The 15,301-nt window shown below is 36.6% G+C and overlaps 1 protein-coding gene across 1 annotated transcript; it reads right to left on the reverse strand.

Moving 5' to 3' along the window:
* Positions 1–6,157: 6,157 nt before the first annotated feature.
* LOC131956219 (uncharacterized) lies at positions 6,158–15,000 on the reverse strand. Its single transcript, XM_059320635.1, has 7 exons — positions 14,886–15,000; positions 13,974–14,005; positions 12,520–12,546; positions 11,898–11,945; positions 10,593–10,728; positions 8,228–8,325; positions 6,158–6,357 (listed from the first exon to the last, which is right to left on the reverse strand). The coding sequence occupies exons 2-7, from the start codon at positions 13,996–13,998 to the stop codon at positions 6,194–6,196; spliced, it is 498 nt and encodes a 165-aa protein (XP_059176618.1). The 5' UTR covers positions 13,999–14,005; positions 14,886–15,000; the 3' UTR covers positions 6,158–6,193.
* Positions 15,001–15,301: the final 301 nt, after the last annotated feature.

Below are 15,301 nucleotides of genomic sequence, written 5' to 3' on the forward strand. Positions count from 1 at the left end.
TATCAACATTTAAGGATATGACAAGCTCAACCTGATTCTACTTCCTTTCAGAGCCGTAGCGAGAGGGTGCCAGGGTTGCGGACCGCACCAGGTGACACCACTTAGGGGGAGGGGGGTGACATCAAGACCAAAAATAGCATAATATGTAGAGAAAAACTTGATGGGAGGGGGGGTGCAAATCGAATGTTTGATGGGGGGGGGGTGCAAATCGAAAATTTGAAAGTTTGTCACCGGGAAGGGTCGCTACACCTCTGAGGGGGGGGGGGGGGGGTGACACCATTAAGTGCCGCACCGGGTGACACCCGACCTCGCTACGCCACTGCTTCCCTTTTCACTTCTCGAAATCTATTTACCGCAAGATCCACAAAAAGCAAAAAATAAGATGAATATCAACGAGTCTAGGATATGTGGCAGGATCAAGCCTTAATCTACTTCCCGTTTAAATTCGTATCACGAAATCTGTTAATTAAACGCTTAAAGCGCAGCCACACGTTTAAAACAAATGCACACAAATGCGTCACTAGGCCGAGTGCAAAGTCTCTTTCCGACATTTTTCTTCGGTGTGGGGTGGAGTGGGGGGGGGGGGGGTGCGGCGATAGTTGAAACTTGAATCGTTCGTCGAGGAGGGGTGGGGTGTAGTTAAAATTCTAACTGAAGGACACTGGTCAAAGTTTATATTTTTGTTATATTATAGTTTTATTTTTTGTGTATTTCGACTTAGAAATGAGGAACGGGGGGGGGGGGGAGGGGGGGAGGGGGGGGGGGGGGGCGGCACCCTAAAGAGATGCCTGGAAAAAATCCTGACGGACGTCACTTTGTGTCATTCATTACGTACAGCTCACGACCCTAACCCACAACTCATCCCTGGCGAACAGAGTTTCTTCCAGACTTTTTTCTCCGGGGGGGGGGGGGGGGGTGAAAATTGCAATTTTCCGGGGGGGGGGGGGCGGTAAAAAATGTTCGGGGGAGCTTCGCCCCCCAATCGAAGAGATGCCTGGAAGAAACTCTGCTGGCGAAAAATGTCAAAGCTAGCTGATGACGTATTAATTAGTATCTCATTTTTTAAATTCAGCCCCCCCCCCCCCCCCATTGAATGATGTCAACATTTGTTTTTATTATATATTTAACGCTGAATAATTCAATGAATCAAAAAGCATTGATTGTGCAATATTTGACGCTGGTGTCACCATTGGAGGGTGTTGGTCCGCACTCCTGAGTCCGTGAGTTTCTACTCCACGCACACACAAACACACGCACATGATAACACACACACACACACACACACGCGCACACACGCACATCCGCACAGACACTAACAAGCTTAACCCCCCCTCCCCTCCCACCTCGCATACAAACATCCACACACAAACACGTGAAGTGATGCTATTTTTAATTCAAGGGAGGAATTGGGAAAAAAAAAATTAGAACAATATTTCATAATTTTATTCCACGAATTAGCTTGAAACATTACCTTTGTTGGGTTTTTTTAATTGCTCTTGTGTTGGAGTACTTAAAAAAATGATCTTCGTGTTTGATGTGAGTAGACTCTGATGGACGCTAAGGCTAAGGAATGGGTGTGGATATATGGGATGATAGGGAAATGATAGAGGTAGGATGTGGTGGTGTGGTGAAGAATGATAATGTGTGGGATGGGATCGTGGAGAATGATAGAGGATGGTGGGGAATAATAGGGATGGTGGGGATGATAGGGATGGTGGGGAATGATAGGGATGGTGGGGAATGATAGGATGGTGGGGAATGATAGGGATGGTGGGGAATGATAGGGATGGTAGGGAATGATAGGGAATTGTGGGGAATGAAAGGGGATGGTAGGGAATGATAGGGATGGTGGGGAATGATAGGGATGGTGGGGAATGATAGGGTGGGTGGGGAATGATATTGGATGGGGGTGGGATAGTAGAGAATGATGGGGTGGAACGGTGGAGAATGATAGATGATGGGGTGGTATGGTTGGGCTTGTTAGAGGATGGGATGGTGGGGAATAATGGGGGATGGATTGGCATGGTGGGGATTGAAAGAGGATGGGATGGAACACGGTGGATGGTAAGTGATGGTGGATAATGGTGATGGAATGGTCGAGAATGATGGTGGATGGTGATGGTGGATAATGGTGATGGAATGGTCGAGAATGATGGTGGATAATGGAGTGTATGAGGTGGTAGTGGCTAGTAGAGAATGGTTGGGAATTAGAGTAGTTGTCAGTAGACAGCTTTGTCAGTAGACAACTACTTTATTTACAGATGCACATCGTTTTTTAAGCCTCAGTAAATGTCTCTCTAAGAAGAAAGAAAAGCCATTTTTCACTTTCTAAACATACCAACTCCTATTGAGGCCTACCCAGTAGTCACAAAGCATGTGCGGTGGGGGGGGGGGGGGGGGGGGGGGAGGAGAGGGTTGCGTAACGCACCTCGTGTCACGATTTTAGTGGGAGGGGAGGGGGGGATTACCAATATGAAAGATACTATATTGCAATTAAAGAAAGTTGACCCCAACCTGAAATTGCAAAATTATTGGAACGAGTGGGGTGACGCCCTCAGTTACGACACTGTGGCTACTGTACTACACTACGTCTTAAGTTGAATCAGCGTATTTTTCTCCTATTGCTAACGACTCGTCTTATTGTGTGTTTTATATTTTTATTAAAAAAATCTCTTTTAGAATTTTTATTCTTTAAATACCCAATGAAAATAGATAAAATATTTTTATAATTATAATAATTTTGATAATTTTATCATTTTAGGTTACATGATTCCAAATGTGATGGAATGGTTGGGCGGGTTGAACTCTCTACTGCTATCTCGAAAGTCTCGAGTTCGGATCTATAAGTCGAGTCTGTAGAACGTCATTGAGTCAACTCATCTCTGATTGTTACCTGACTTACAATAGGGAAGTAGCAGCGACCACACTCGCCCCTTATATGTCGTGATCACAACGAAACAGATGAACTCTGCTTCATCTACCAAACTGACTGCCAGGGGTCACATTACACCAAGGTAAATCGGCAGGTAAGAGTGTTTTTAAAAAAGCAAAACAACATTACCTACAGTTACCGATGTATGTTTGTTGAGGGCACCGACAGGCTGTTGCATGATCCTGCAACGGGGAAATCGACCCTTCTCTCATATGCATACACATACTTACACACATACAACACATACTTACACACATACAACACATGCTACACACATACACATACATCTGAAGGTGTAACAGCATGTTAGGAATATTAAAACGCATTTCATTTTCAGAGGTATTCAAGGGAAGCAACCATGTTTACTTTTAATTTACAGAATGTCACAGTTACCTTTCGTGAAATTATAGAAACTAAAACATTTTTGTTTTTGTTATTTACAGTGTTTCTTTCAGACTTTATTCTCTGGGGGGGGGGGGGGGGGAGGGGGTGTGGTAGCCTATCTTCGGTGGGGGTGGGGGGAGGGGCTACACACTGAAATTATCCAAATAGTGTTATGAGAATTTGTCAAAAGTAAATTATGTCGATATTTCTATCATAAAAATAAAATGTCATTAAAAGACTTCATGTGTAACATTGTTACATAATTTTAATTCAAAGTTGGATTAGGAAAACTCTTAATCTATCCTCAATGTAATATTCGAGACAAACCGTGTTGCATGCGAAACTAAACGTCTGATTTATTAGACCAAAAGAGGATAGCCTCCCATACATTAACATAGGTACGCATATACATTAAAAGTCTAGAAGTTGTATAAAAGGGAAACAACTATAAAAATATTTAAATATGAATATTTTACTGTTACCTTTCGTGAGTTTACCAAGATTTTAAAACAATATTTTTTAAAAAATTTATTTTTACCTTAACTCTAAGTTTCTATTCACTACTACAACAAAAAATATATGTGCTTTTCTGTTGCTATTTTGATATAAATTATAAGTAAAATTAAAAAAAAACCATATAATTTTTAAAACTTTATTTCTTTGAAATAAAGCTTTAAATAGCTTCTGGGCAGTGGCTTCAATTCCTACACGTTATATGAGTTATATTAAGCACACTAGAGTTTGTTATAAAAGTTTTTTAATGGATTGGTGTGAGTTATTGACTGTTTGGTTGTTGACCCTGTACAGAAAATGTGTTGTTAAGACAAGCTTGTAAATAAGTGCCTACTACTCACTTGTCCATCTGTTTTACTAGCATAGCCTCCCCTTTCCCATCACACTTAGTACACAAGAACAATAACTCCTTGCACATTAAGTTATCTCAATCAATGGAAATAACTGGGTGTTGAGGCAGAAGTTGTTTCTGTAACTTAACTCTATTGCCCCTATCAATCACTTAGCTATCCAAATTTAGAAGTTTAATCACCAATAGCGTGGATAATTTTTTGTTTTGGAAAAGTTTGTAACTTTTTTCGACCCTATGTTTTGAAACGAATTTTATAGCAGACCATAAATTAACATTTCCACAAATTGAAACTTTAAAACTAAGCATAACTGTATGATATTTCCTCCAATTTTTATTAATTTGTTGGTTAAGTAAACTATTGTTTTGATTTCACTGTTGGTGCTAATGTAATTACTAGTGGTAAACATATTTCACCATTAAAGCATTTAAAATTATAAAAAATTTACTATGCATGAGGCAACTCAGACATTATTTTTTTCCAAAACTTAAAAGAAATGTTATGGCATTATATTAAAAATGTACATTTTTTTTCAGTCTTCTTATATAACATATCCATATAATTTCCATTCTTCCTCTATAAAAGGGACTCTATTACTTGTTATACAAATCTAAGCTTAAAGTGAATTTTTTTTATTTACTATATGCCAATAATAATAATATACTGCCTTTTATTTGAATGCAATTTGTGCATGTTTTTGTAAGGGTGAAGCTCCGATCAATTCTATATATAAAATTTAAAAAGTGATCAGTATAGCATTTTTATTTTAAATTGTTGAAATCTAGAGTGGCTTTGGAGTTTTTAGAAAATTTGGTTTTAAAAGATGCTAAAATTATTTCTCTGGCTGATGATGACACCTATGAAGAACAAAACTAGACTTGATGCACTTTGTGCTCTTTATGAAAATGTGGTACCTAACTTAAGCTCTATCTTTTGTATTAAACTTTTTTTTCTATTCTAAAAAAAAAAAAAAAAAAAAAAAAAAAAAAAAAATTAAGCACACTAGACATTTTATAAAGGATACCTCTTAGATGCAGTGTCCACTCCCTTTTCAGTGTCCCCAACATCATGCTATTTTATGTATCTGAATGTTAAAACTGTAAATAAATGGTCTTAATGATTTCAAAAAAAAAGAAAAAAAAATTAAGCACAATAGACGAGCTGGTGGAATGCTTTACAATACCTAACACAAAAAGGCTAAACTCATTTACATTCATCATACACTTTCCTTTTTCAAACACTAACTCATGATACCAAAAATATATTCCAGGTAGATAACCAGACAGTTTTCAAGGTGAACAAAATGTGCTACAGTTACCTTTCCTGAATCTGCATAAAACTTTTATTTTTACATTGTAGAGAAATTCTTCATTCTCTGGTCGTATGGTTTGATATGAGTAGCCTATCAAATGATTTTTGTTTGTTTTTTTCTGATATAAACGATAGAATTCAATTATTTAAAAACAAAAAAACTTGATCATAAATTAAATTAAATTTAATTCAATGAATCCAATTATTACAAATTTATCAAATAAATGGCGGATCTCTCGATTAGTAAAGATATTTTAAGTATATTTAACAAATAAGCTAAAGGCCAGATTTCAGTAAAGCAGAAGTAGCCGGAATGTCATCGGTCTAATTTGGAGGAATCCCCCAGCACCGAGTATGATGTAGAGGTGTGGTTGCGTCCCTATACTCCATAACGAGTCAACAGGAACTATCAGTGGCGTAGCGGGGGGGGGGGGGGGGTAGGCGGGGGGTGCGGACCGCACCGGATGACACCATTTAGGGGGGGGGGGGGTTGACACCCATGTAAAAAAATAGCAAAATATATAGAGAAAAATGATAATTCTACTTAATTAAGTGATTAATTCGAGTGTTAAAAAGTCTTTTAAGAGCAAATTTGACAAATCCCGACAAGGGTGGGGGGGGGGGGGGTGCAAATCGAAAATTGAAAGTTTGTCCCCGGGCGCCGGGAAGGGTCGCTAGGCCTCTGGGGGGGGGGGTGACACCATTAAGTGCCGCACCGGGTGACACCCGACCTCGCTACGCCACTGGGAATGATGATGATGATAATGGTATTATATTCCAAGCCCGTGTCTCCCTTCACAAGGACTAATGTCGTCAACACCAGTAGAACCAGAGTGCTCAGTGACACAAAGATGGCGCGGCACGCACCTGAAATGTAGTGAACTTTTTTTTAGAGCCAGATTAATGAACAAATTATATTTCTTTCAACAGTAATTTGAGTGATATCAATCAGCGCTCCTGAAATGTAGTGGACTTTTTTTTAGAACCAGATTAATGAACAAATTATATTTGCTGTAATTTGTGTGGTTTCAACAAAGTAAACACACTGGGGGAGCGGTGGGGGGGGGGGGGGGGGGGGGGGGGGGGGGGAAGAAAAGTCTACCGCCCTCCCCCCCCCCCCCCCAAAAAAAAACGAACAAAATGGAATTTATATAGAAAACATATACTTTTACCAGTGTTCCCCCCTCCCGCCCGGAAAATGTTGTTCCCCCCCCCCACTAGAAGAAATACTGGTCATACATAAACGTCGTTATGCTTTTTAAACAATTTATACCTTACCCCTCATCAAAATGTCACGAATCGTCTCCCCAACCTTAAAATCATATAACACCTTAGCAAACACCCCCCCCCCCCACCCTCAATTGGCAAATTTGGTTTTTTAACGCTGCGATTAAATATATTGCTGAATTTTAATTACAAGTCGCAAACATTTTTTTTGAAAACTCGGTATAACCGCAAAAATTAGGTTTCTAACGATACTTTTTATAAACCGGGAGTGATCTCCACTAAATTTTCTTGAATATTCTTATATAAAACAACAGGGGATGGGAACTCCATGTTAAATACTTAAAGTTTTTAAAATAGAATAAAATCTTGTAGAAAAAAGAATTGCACACCAAGTGAACGCCAAATGAAATGTGCATAATAGTGCGCAATATTATTAGTACTTTATAAATTTACATGCGTTTTTTGAGAAATCGGAAATAGTGTAAATTAGTACTTCCGGTCAACGGAAATTACTCAAAATTTAACAGAACATAGAGAATTAGATCTTTTACTTACATGTGAAATTTTCATTTATCTATCTGAAATAGTACTCAAGTTATAGGCTTTTGAAAAATTCAAAGTAGAAAAAGTACCACTTCCGGTTATCGGAAATCGCTCACAAGTTGACACAGATCTACGATTTTGATAATATACTTAAATATGAAATTTCATCAACTAGCTGTAACGGTACTCAAGTTATCGTGTTTACACACACACACAGACACACAGACACACAGACATACGGACAAGATTGCAAAATTATCTTTTTCCGTATCCGTGAGGTGTAAAACGTCGAGATTTGTAAATATCTCGATTTTTTTTTTGCACGATTACAAGACTTTCTTTATACTTCGTATATACGGGAAAGTAAAAATATAAAATGTACATTCAGACTTTCTGTACACACCTTCACAAATGTCAGACAGCTCTACTCTCCTACCTCCACGGGTGTGACTTCGTTTATTGATGACCCCTTAGGGGTGCGCACAACCAATGAAAAATATGTAAACAAATGTTCCACAAAACCTCTTCTTCTTCTTCTTCGATCTTAATTATTAGTGTTGAAGAGGATCGAGATTTATCTGCCAGTGGGTTTGAACTCGAGACTTTGTTCGAATTTATAAACCATGAGCTTTTTGCCGACTTGACCACGCCTCCAACACAATTAAGCGTTACGTGTCAACTGTTTATGCGCCATTGAGGCCATTGACTCCGATTTTAGCCTGCTTTTCTTTTTGGATTTGCTTCTATAGCCTTTGTCCAACCAAGAACAAACTACAAGGCAGCAGTTTGTTTGTTTTTTGTTTTGTTTAATTTTGGAGTTGTCTCTCCTAGAAGAGTGGCTGTCCCCAGCTAACGAGCCTCATCTGCCCGAGGGTTCGAACTCGAGACTTTCGGTTTAGCAACCATGAGCTTTACCGACTCGACCACGCCGACCCCCAAACCTCAACCTTCTATGGTTTAACCTTACCGCAGATATCGTGAGATGTTGCGAGAAGTTGCTCGTAGCTACCCTTTTCACTGGCGGTACATAGCACGTCTAGACAGTTGTCTAAGCCTCCCAGTAAACTAAATTGTTGACAGATAGAAAAATATACAGGCTTAATCTTCTAGTAAACTACGTGTATAGATAGATAGAAAAATATAGAGGCTTAATCTTCTAGTAAACTACGTGTATAGATAGATAGAAAAATATAGAGGCTTAATCTTCTAGTAAACTACGTGTATAGATAGATAGAAAAATATACAGGCTTAATCTTCTAGTAAACTACGTGTATAGATAGATAGAAAAAATATAGAGGCTTAATCTTCTAGTAAACTACGTGTATAGATAGATAGAAAAATATAGAGGCTTAATCTTCTAGTAAACTACGTGTATAGATAGATAGAAAAATATAGAGGCTTAATCTTCTAGTAAACTACGTGTATAGATAGATAGAAAAATATACAGGCTTAATCTTCTAGTAAACTACGTGTATAGATAGATTGAAAAATATACAGGCTTAATCTTCTAGTAAACTACGTGTATAGATAGATAGAAAATATAGAGGCTTAATCTTCTAGTAAACTACGTGTATAGATAGATTGAAAAATATACAGGCTTAATCTTCTAGTAAACTACGTGTATAGATAGATTGAAAAATATAGAGGCTTAATCTTCTAGTAAACTACGTGTATAGATAGATAGAAAAATATACAGGCTTAATCTTCTAGTAAACTACGTGTATAGATAGATTGAAAAATATAAAGGCTTAATCTTCTAGTAAACTACGTGTATAGATAGATTGAAAAATATACAGGCTTAATCTTCTAGTAAACTACGTGTATAGATAGATAGAAAATATAGAGGCTTAATCTTCTAGTAAACTACGTGTATAGATAGATTGAAAAATATACAGGCTTAATCTTCTAGTAAACTACGTGTATAGATAGATTGAAAAATATAGAGGCTTAATCTTCTAGTAAACTACGTGTATAGATAGATAGAAAAATATACAGGCTTAATCTTCTAGTAAACTACGTGTATAGATAGATAGAAAAATATACAGGCTTAATCTTCTAGTAAACTACGTGTATAGATAGATAGAAAAATATACAGGCTTAATCTTCTAGTAAACTACGTGTATAGATAGATAGAAAAATATAAAGGCTTAATCTTCTAGTAAACTACGTGTATAGATAGATAGAAAAATATACAGGCTTAATCTTCTAGTAAACTACGTGTATAGATAGATAGAAAAATATACAGGCTTAATCTTCTAGTAAACTACGTGTATAGATAGATAGAAAAATATACAGGCTTAATCTTCTAGTAAACTACGTTTAGTCATAAAAAACAACTACAAGCAATCAAATAGAAAAAACTACAAGCACTCAGATAGGAAATTATACACGTTTATTTCATGGACTAAATACACTTTGAAATCGGGATCTAGTTTAGAAGAGCTTAAAATAGTATAATAATGTATTGCAAGTTTCAGCAAGATCACTCTTATATTGTTATTTTAAGAATTACGCTTTATGAATCTTTCTACGGTTATGTATAGCTTAAAAGCTAACATTCAGCACACTTACATGCTAACCATAACGTTAACAAACAGCCCACTTACATGCTAACCCTAACACCCAGCCCACTTACATGCTAACCCTAACATACAGCCCACTTACATGCTAACCCTAACATACAGCCCACTTACATGCTAACCCTAACGTTAACAAACAGCCCACTTACATGCTAACCCTAACGTTAACACCCAGCCCACTTACATGCTAACCCTAACACCCAGCCCACTTACATGCTAATCCTAACACACAGCCCACTTACATGCTAACCCTAACACCCAGCCCACTTACATGCTAACCCTAACGTTAACATACAGCCCACTTACATGCTAACCCTAACATACAGCCCACTTACATGCTAACCCTAACATACAGCCCACTTACATGCTAACCCTAACGTTAACACCCAGCCCACTTACATGCTAACCCTAACACCCAGCCCACTTACATGCTAACCCTAACGTTAACATACAGCCCACTTACATGCTAACCCTAACGTTAACATACAGCCCACTTACATGCTAACCCTAACATACAGCCCACTTACATGCTAATCTTAACGTTAACATAAAGCCCACTTACATGCTAACCCTAACGTTAACATACAGCCCACTTACATGCTAACCCTAACACCCAGCCCACTTACATGCTAACCCTAACGTTAACATAAAGCCCACTTACATGCTAACCTTAACACCCAGCCCACTTACATCTAACCCTAACATACAGCCCACTTACATGCTGACCCTAACGTTAACACCCACCCAACTTACAGACAAGCCCCCTCGAAAGTATCCGCCGAGTAAACTCCATTGGCAACACTTTCACATTTCCCGTCACAAGATGTTTTTAACAGATTTGTCACATTTCTCAGCTGCTGCTTGAGGCTCACTTTCATGTACACTGTTTCTAGATTTAAAAAGTAATTAAAAAACTTAATGACACACGGATATAATAACATAATATTTGATGCTTTTATACGTGTAACTATATATATGTAAATGGAATATATATATATATAAATATATATATATATATATATATATATATATATATATATATATATATATATATATATATATATAACATGCATATATTTATTTATCTATTTATTCAATAACGTTTACAACAGAAGGCACGGAGGCCTTTTTTCATATTGGCCGTTTTATTTTTAAACATAATAACAACATTTTTAATTTTTTTTAAAGCAAATGAATAGGCCTACTTGAGACATAGCAGTAACATAGCATTAAAAAAAAATGCTCAATAAATAAATAAAATTACATAGTTATAATACAATCAGATAGAATGAGAATATAACAGATGAATAAGAAATGTTGCAATGAGTCAGTTAAGGATTTAAATTTCTTTTTTATCTTACTTTTGAATATATTTTCATATTTATTAGGGAGATTGTTCCACAAATCAGACAGTAGGCGAAGCTATGTTTTGGAAAAAAGGTGTAGCCTATATGGAATGAGTAAACTAAGATTTAATTTTGTGTTAAAAGGAAAAAAGGTCTGATAAGTATGAAGGGGCTGTTTCGTGAAGTATTGTATATAAAATAAAATCCTTTAGTATATATTAATTTTAATTTATTGTAAGTATATTAATTTTAATTTAAAAAATCCTTGCTACTAGATAAGTCAGTCACCTATTGTATAGCTTTTTTGTAACGATAATAGAGGACGCCGTTTTGTTACGAAGCTATGTATTTATGTATCTGAGTATGTATGTGCGTACCTGCGAAAAATGTCACAGGACTTCTCTGTTGCAGGACATTTGTTTGTCCTTTGGTGTTAAACGACTGACCAATTGGTACTTGGTAGTCTTTTGGTGTTAAACGTTTGACCAATTGGTACTTGGTAGTCTTTTGGTGTTAAACGACTGACCAGTTGGTACTTGGTAGTCTTTTGGGTTTGAAAAGACTAATCAATAATTAGTGGGGGTTTTTAGTCGCCCATTGGTGTTAAATCACTTACCAATTCTTATTGTTAACTTTGTATCGTCCCACAGTGTTAATTAAATTACTTCCCTTTGGTGGTTATTAAGTCGACCCGTGGTGGTATTTAACTTACCTGCTGTGGGAATCGCAGTTGAGCCATTGCCCTGACAAGACACCAGACCTAGACACAATGGAAATAAAACGTTCGGTCTTTAAATTTAAACTCTGTAATGCTGTAACAAATTGATATAGCATGTTAAATTATAACAGAAAATCGATGATTATAGACAGTAAAATTATCAGATCTTTTTCATTAGACTGCTGTTTCAAGTGTTTAATGTGCTTCGTATATTTAATTACTTCAATGTGTGATTTGTTTATTGTGTTTACTGTGTTATGTGTTTCATATAGTAAAATGTGTTTAATGGGTTTAATTTGTATAATATGCTTAATGTTTTAAATGCGTTTAATGAGTTTCATGTATTTAATGCGTTTCATGTGTTTAGTGTGTATATATTGTTTACCGTGTATAACGTGCTTCACATGTTTCGTGTGTTTATTGATAACGTCATTATAGACAATCATTAATTTAAAGATATGTTCAGTATAAGAATTTTTTAAAAAAAAAACGTTTTCCTTGATTCAAATCATTCAAAAATGTGGAAATGGTAACTTATTTATACCAATGAACTTCATGAACACAACTTATTTTTATGTCGTTAAATATTCTTTGAACTGCGTTAATTGTTCCTTACCAAATAGCAGTACCGTGACGGCAACAACTGTAAACAAAAGATAAAGGTGTCACATGACTGACTTGTGATTTGTTAAAAAAAAATAAATCGATGTAAAATAATAATAATTTGAACTGAATAAAAAAAAATTCATGGTGAATTTTTAAGTTGCATTTTAAACGATTCTTTAATCAGAGACTACAGTATTTCTCAAATTTGAAATAGAAAAAAAATACATTCATTTGTAGAGACCTCAACATCATTTCTATCGTAGTAAAGTAGTGTAATAATGTTTTAAATCCTAATTCCCTAAACTGCAGATACAGTAGAGTTCATCTGTTTTACATCGGCGTATAATAAATACTGCCTGACCATCACTATGCCTAATGGCTTGTGTAGAGTCATATCCCCTTTAAAGCTGGACGAACCCGAGTCGTTCACGACAGAAATGAAATGGGTCTATTACTCGGCCACGTAGCTCCATTGTATTAGAGTTATGCACGATGTGGCATAACAATTGAAGTATGGCAATATTTCATTCTTTTTGTTTTTGGCAAATTAATACAACTTTGTAAAAATCTGAGTCAAATTGATAAGTCTTTCAAGACAACACTTTGTCTATGAAAAAAAACATTCAACGTTTTACATAAGGACCAGCTATTATTTAAAATACGAGTATATCTAGAATTAGTAGTAATCATAATTATCTCTATATATAATTCTCTTCTGGGAGACGCTAGAAAAAAAGCTTTAAGCGCGCTCCCTACCACCCCCACTCCTACATGGTCTGGTGAGCTGTGGTTCACGCTAAATGTTTACAAGCAGAGCCGGGTTTAGAGACGACTATTAGGGGCAGATAATTTAGTTTGAAACGATTTTAAACGTAGGGGGGGGGGGGGTAACTAAGTGGAGTTTACTTTAACGGAGGGGGGGGGAAGGAGGGGGGGGGGTATCGTCCTTAACGAGCTACTTATAGTGTTTAAAAGAAAAAATTTCAGTGGCAGCGTTGGTACTGTCGAATTCACAAATTATGAATTACTGAAAAGTAGAAAAAACAACAACTAAATAGCGGCGTTTGATATGTCGCGGGTCGGCTCGTAATTCTTAATAAGTACATGCAAGCAGAATTAGTAAATATTAATTATGCAGCTACATTAGCAATACATAAAACAAGAGTTCATACTCATATGTAAACATTTGTAGTTTTAGTAAGACTTTAAATACTCATAGTCATCTTTTCTCGTTCGTGCCCAAGACACATGGGGCAGATGGTTTTTTATTGACCTAGGCATATGAAGGGATAGTGTGGTCATCAACCTTTAATTTCCTTAAAGAGGTGTGACTTAAACTGACTTCGAACTCGAGACTATAGAGTTAGCAGTGTAGCGATCTACCTCTAGGCCACGCCGTCTCGCACTTCTAAAACAACATTAGCACTAATATAATTTAATGCACGTAAACGTAAATATACTTACTCAAGACACAGTTTGTCATTGTCATTTTGTAACTGAAAAATATTTAGTACTTCATTAAATTATATCTAAACTAAAAAAAAACACATTATATTTATATGATTATGCAATGTAGGACAAATACACATTTTGAAACGTGAGGTAAAATAAAAAAAAATATATATACAAGCGTCTTTATATAATAATATGTAAAGTTTTCTAAAATTAAGCCTAAACCAGTCTCTTACATTTGCAGGTATATATCTATATATTAGTAAAGACCAACAGTTGAAACAACATATGCCTTACATTTGCAGGTATACGTCTATATATTAGTAAAGACCAACAGTTGAAACAACATATGCCTTACATTTGCAGGTATATATCTATATATTAGTAAAGACCAACAGTTGAAACTTCATATGCCTTAAATTTGCAAGTATACGTCTATATATTAGTAAAGACCAACAGTTGAAACAACATATGCCTCACATTTGTAGGTATATATCTATATATTAGTAAAGACCAACAGTTTTAGTTTTAGTAGTGCACCATCCTACTTCTACTTCATTCTTTGTTTTAGTGCTGGAAGGTATCCCCTCCAACACAATTAAGTATACGTGTCAACTGGTTATGCGCCATTGACTCCGATTTCAACCTGCTTTTCTTTTTTGATTTGATTACATAGCCTCTGTCCAACAAAGAACAAACTACAAGGCAACAGTTGTTTGATTTTGGAGTTGTCTCTCCTAGAAGAGTGGCTGTCCCAAGCTAACGAGCCTCATCTGCCAAAGAGTGCACCATTAAACGACGCCAAATTGTCCTTCTCTCTTGCTGTGTTATGTAACGTAATAAAATGCTTAAAAAACTATGTAATTAAAAAAATTAATTACATAATTTTAATTAGCGAGCTATTTTTAGTAATAAATCACTTACCAGTCAAGCAACCCCCTGTAACGAAGGACCTAAGTGTGTAAACTTGCGAGCGGGACTATCACGTGACCCTGTCAATAACCTGTCAGCAACCTGAATGTTATCAATGTGATTCCAGTTCACGTGTCTGCATCGTCTAGAAAACGGAATGTTTGGTTTTAAAGTTATCGTCTGGGGGGGGGGGGGGGGAGGGGGGGGGTACGTTTACAAACAGTTAGACCGACCCACACTGCAGTGGAAAGCTGTGAAGATAAGATTCAATTAGGTAACGTCCCGCGCACATGTGCATAGCAGGGGTGGGGCCGATAAGTTGACCCGCTACGGGGAGCAGTTTTATCTGAAGTAGTACAGACCCCCCCCCCCTTCCCACCCAGTTTCATTAGCGTATTCATCGAATCTTTATTAATAGTTCTATCGTC

This window comes from Physella acuta, unplaced genomic scaffold (assembly GCF_028476545.2).
Source record: "Physella acuta isolate Inbredline_101_S28 unplaced genomic scaffold, ASM2847654v3 ptg001136l, whole genome shotgun sequence".
Classification (NCBI taxonomy): domain Eukaryota; kingdom Metazoa; phylum Mollusca; class Gastropoda; family Physidae; genus Physella; species Physella acuta.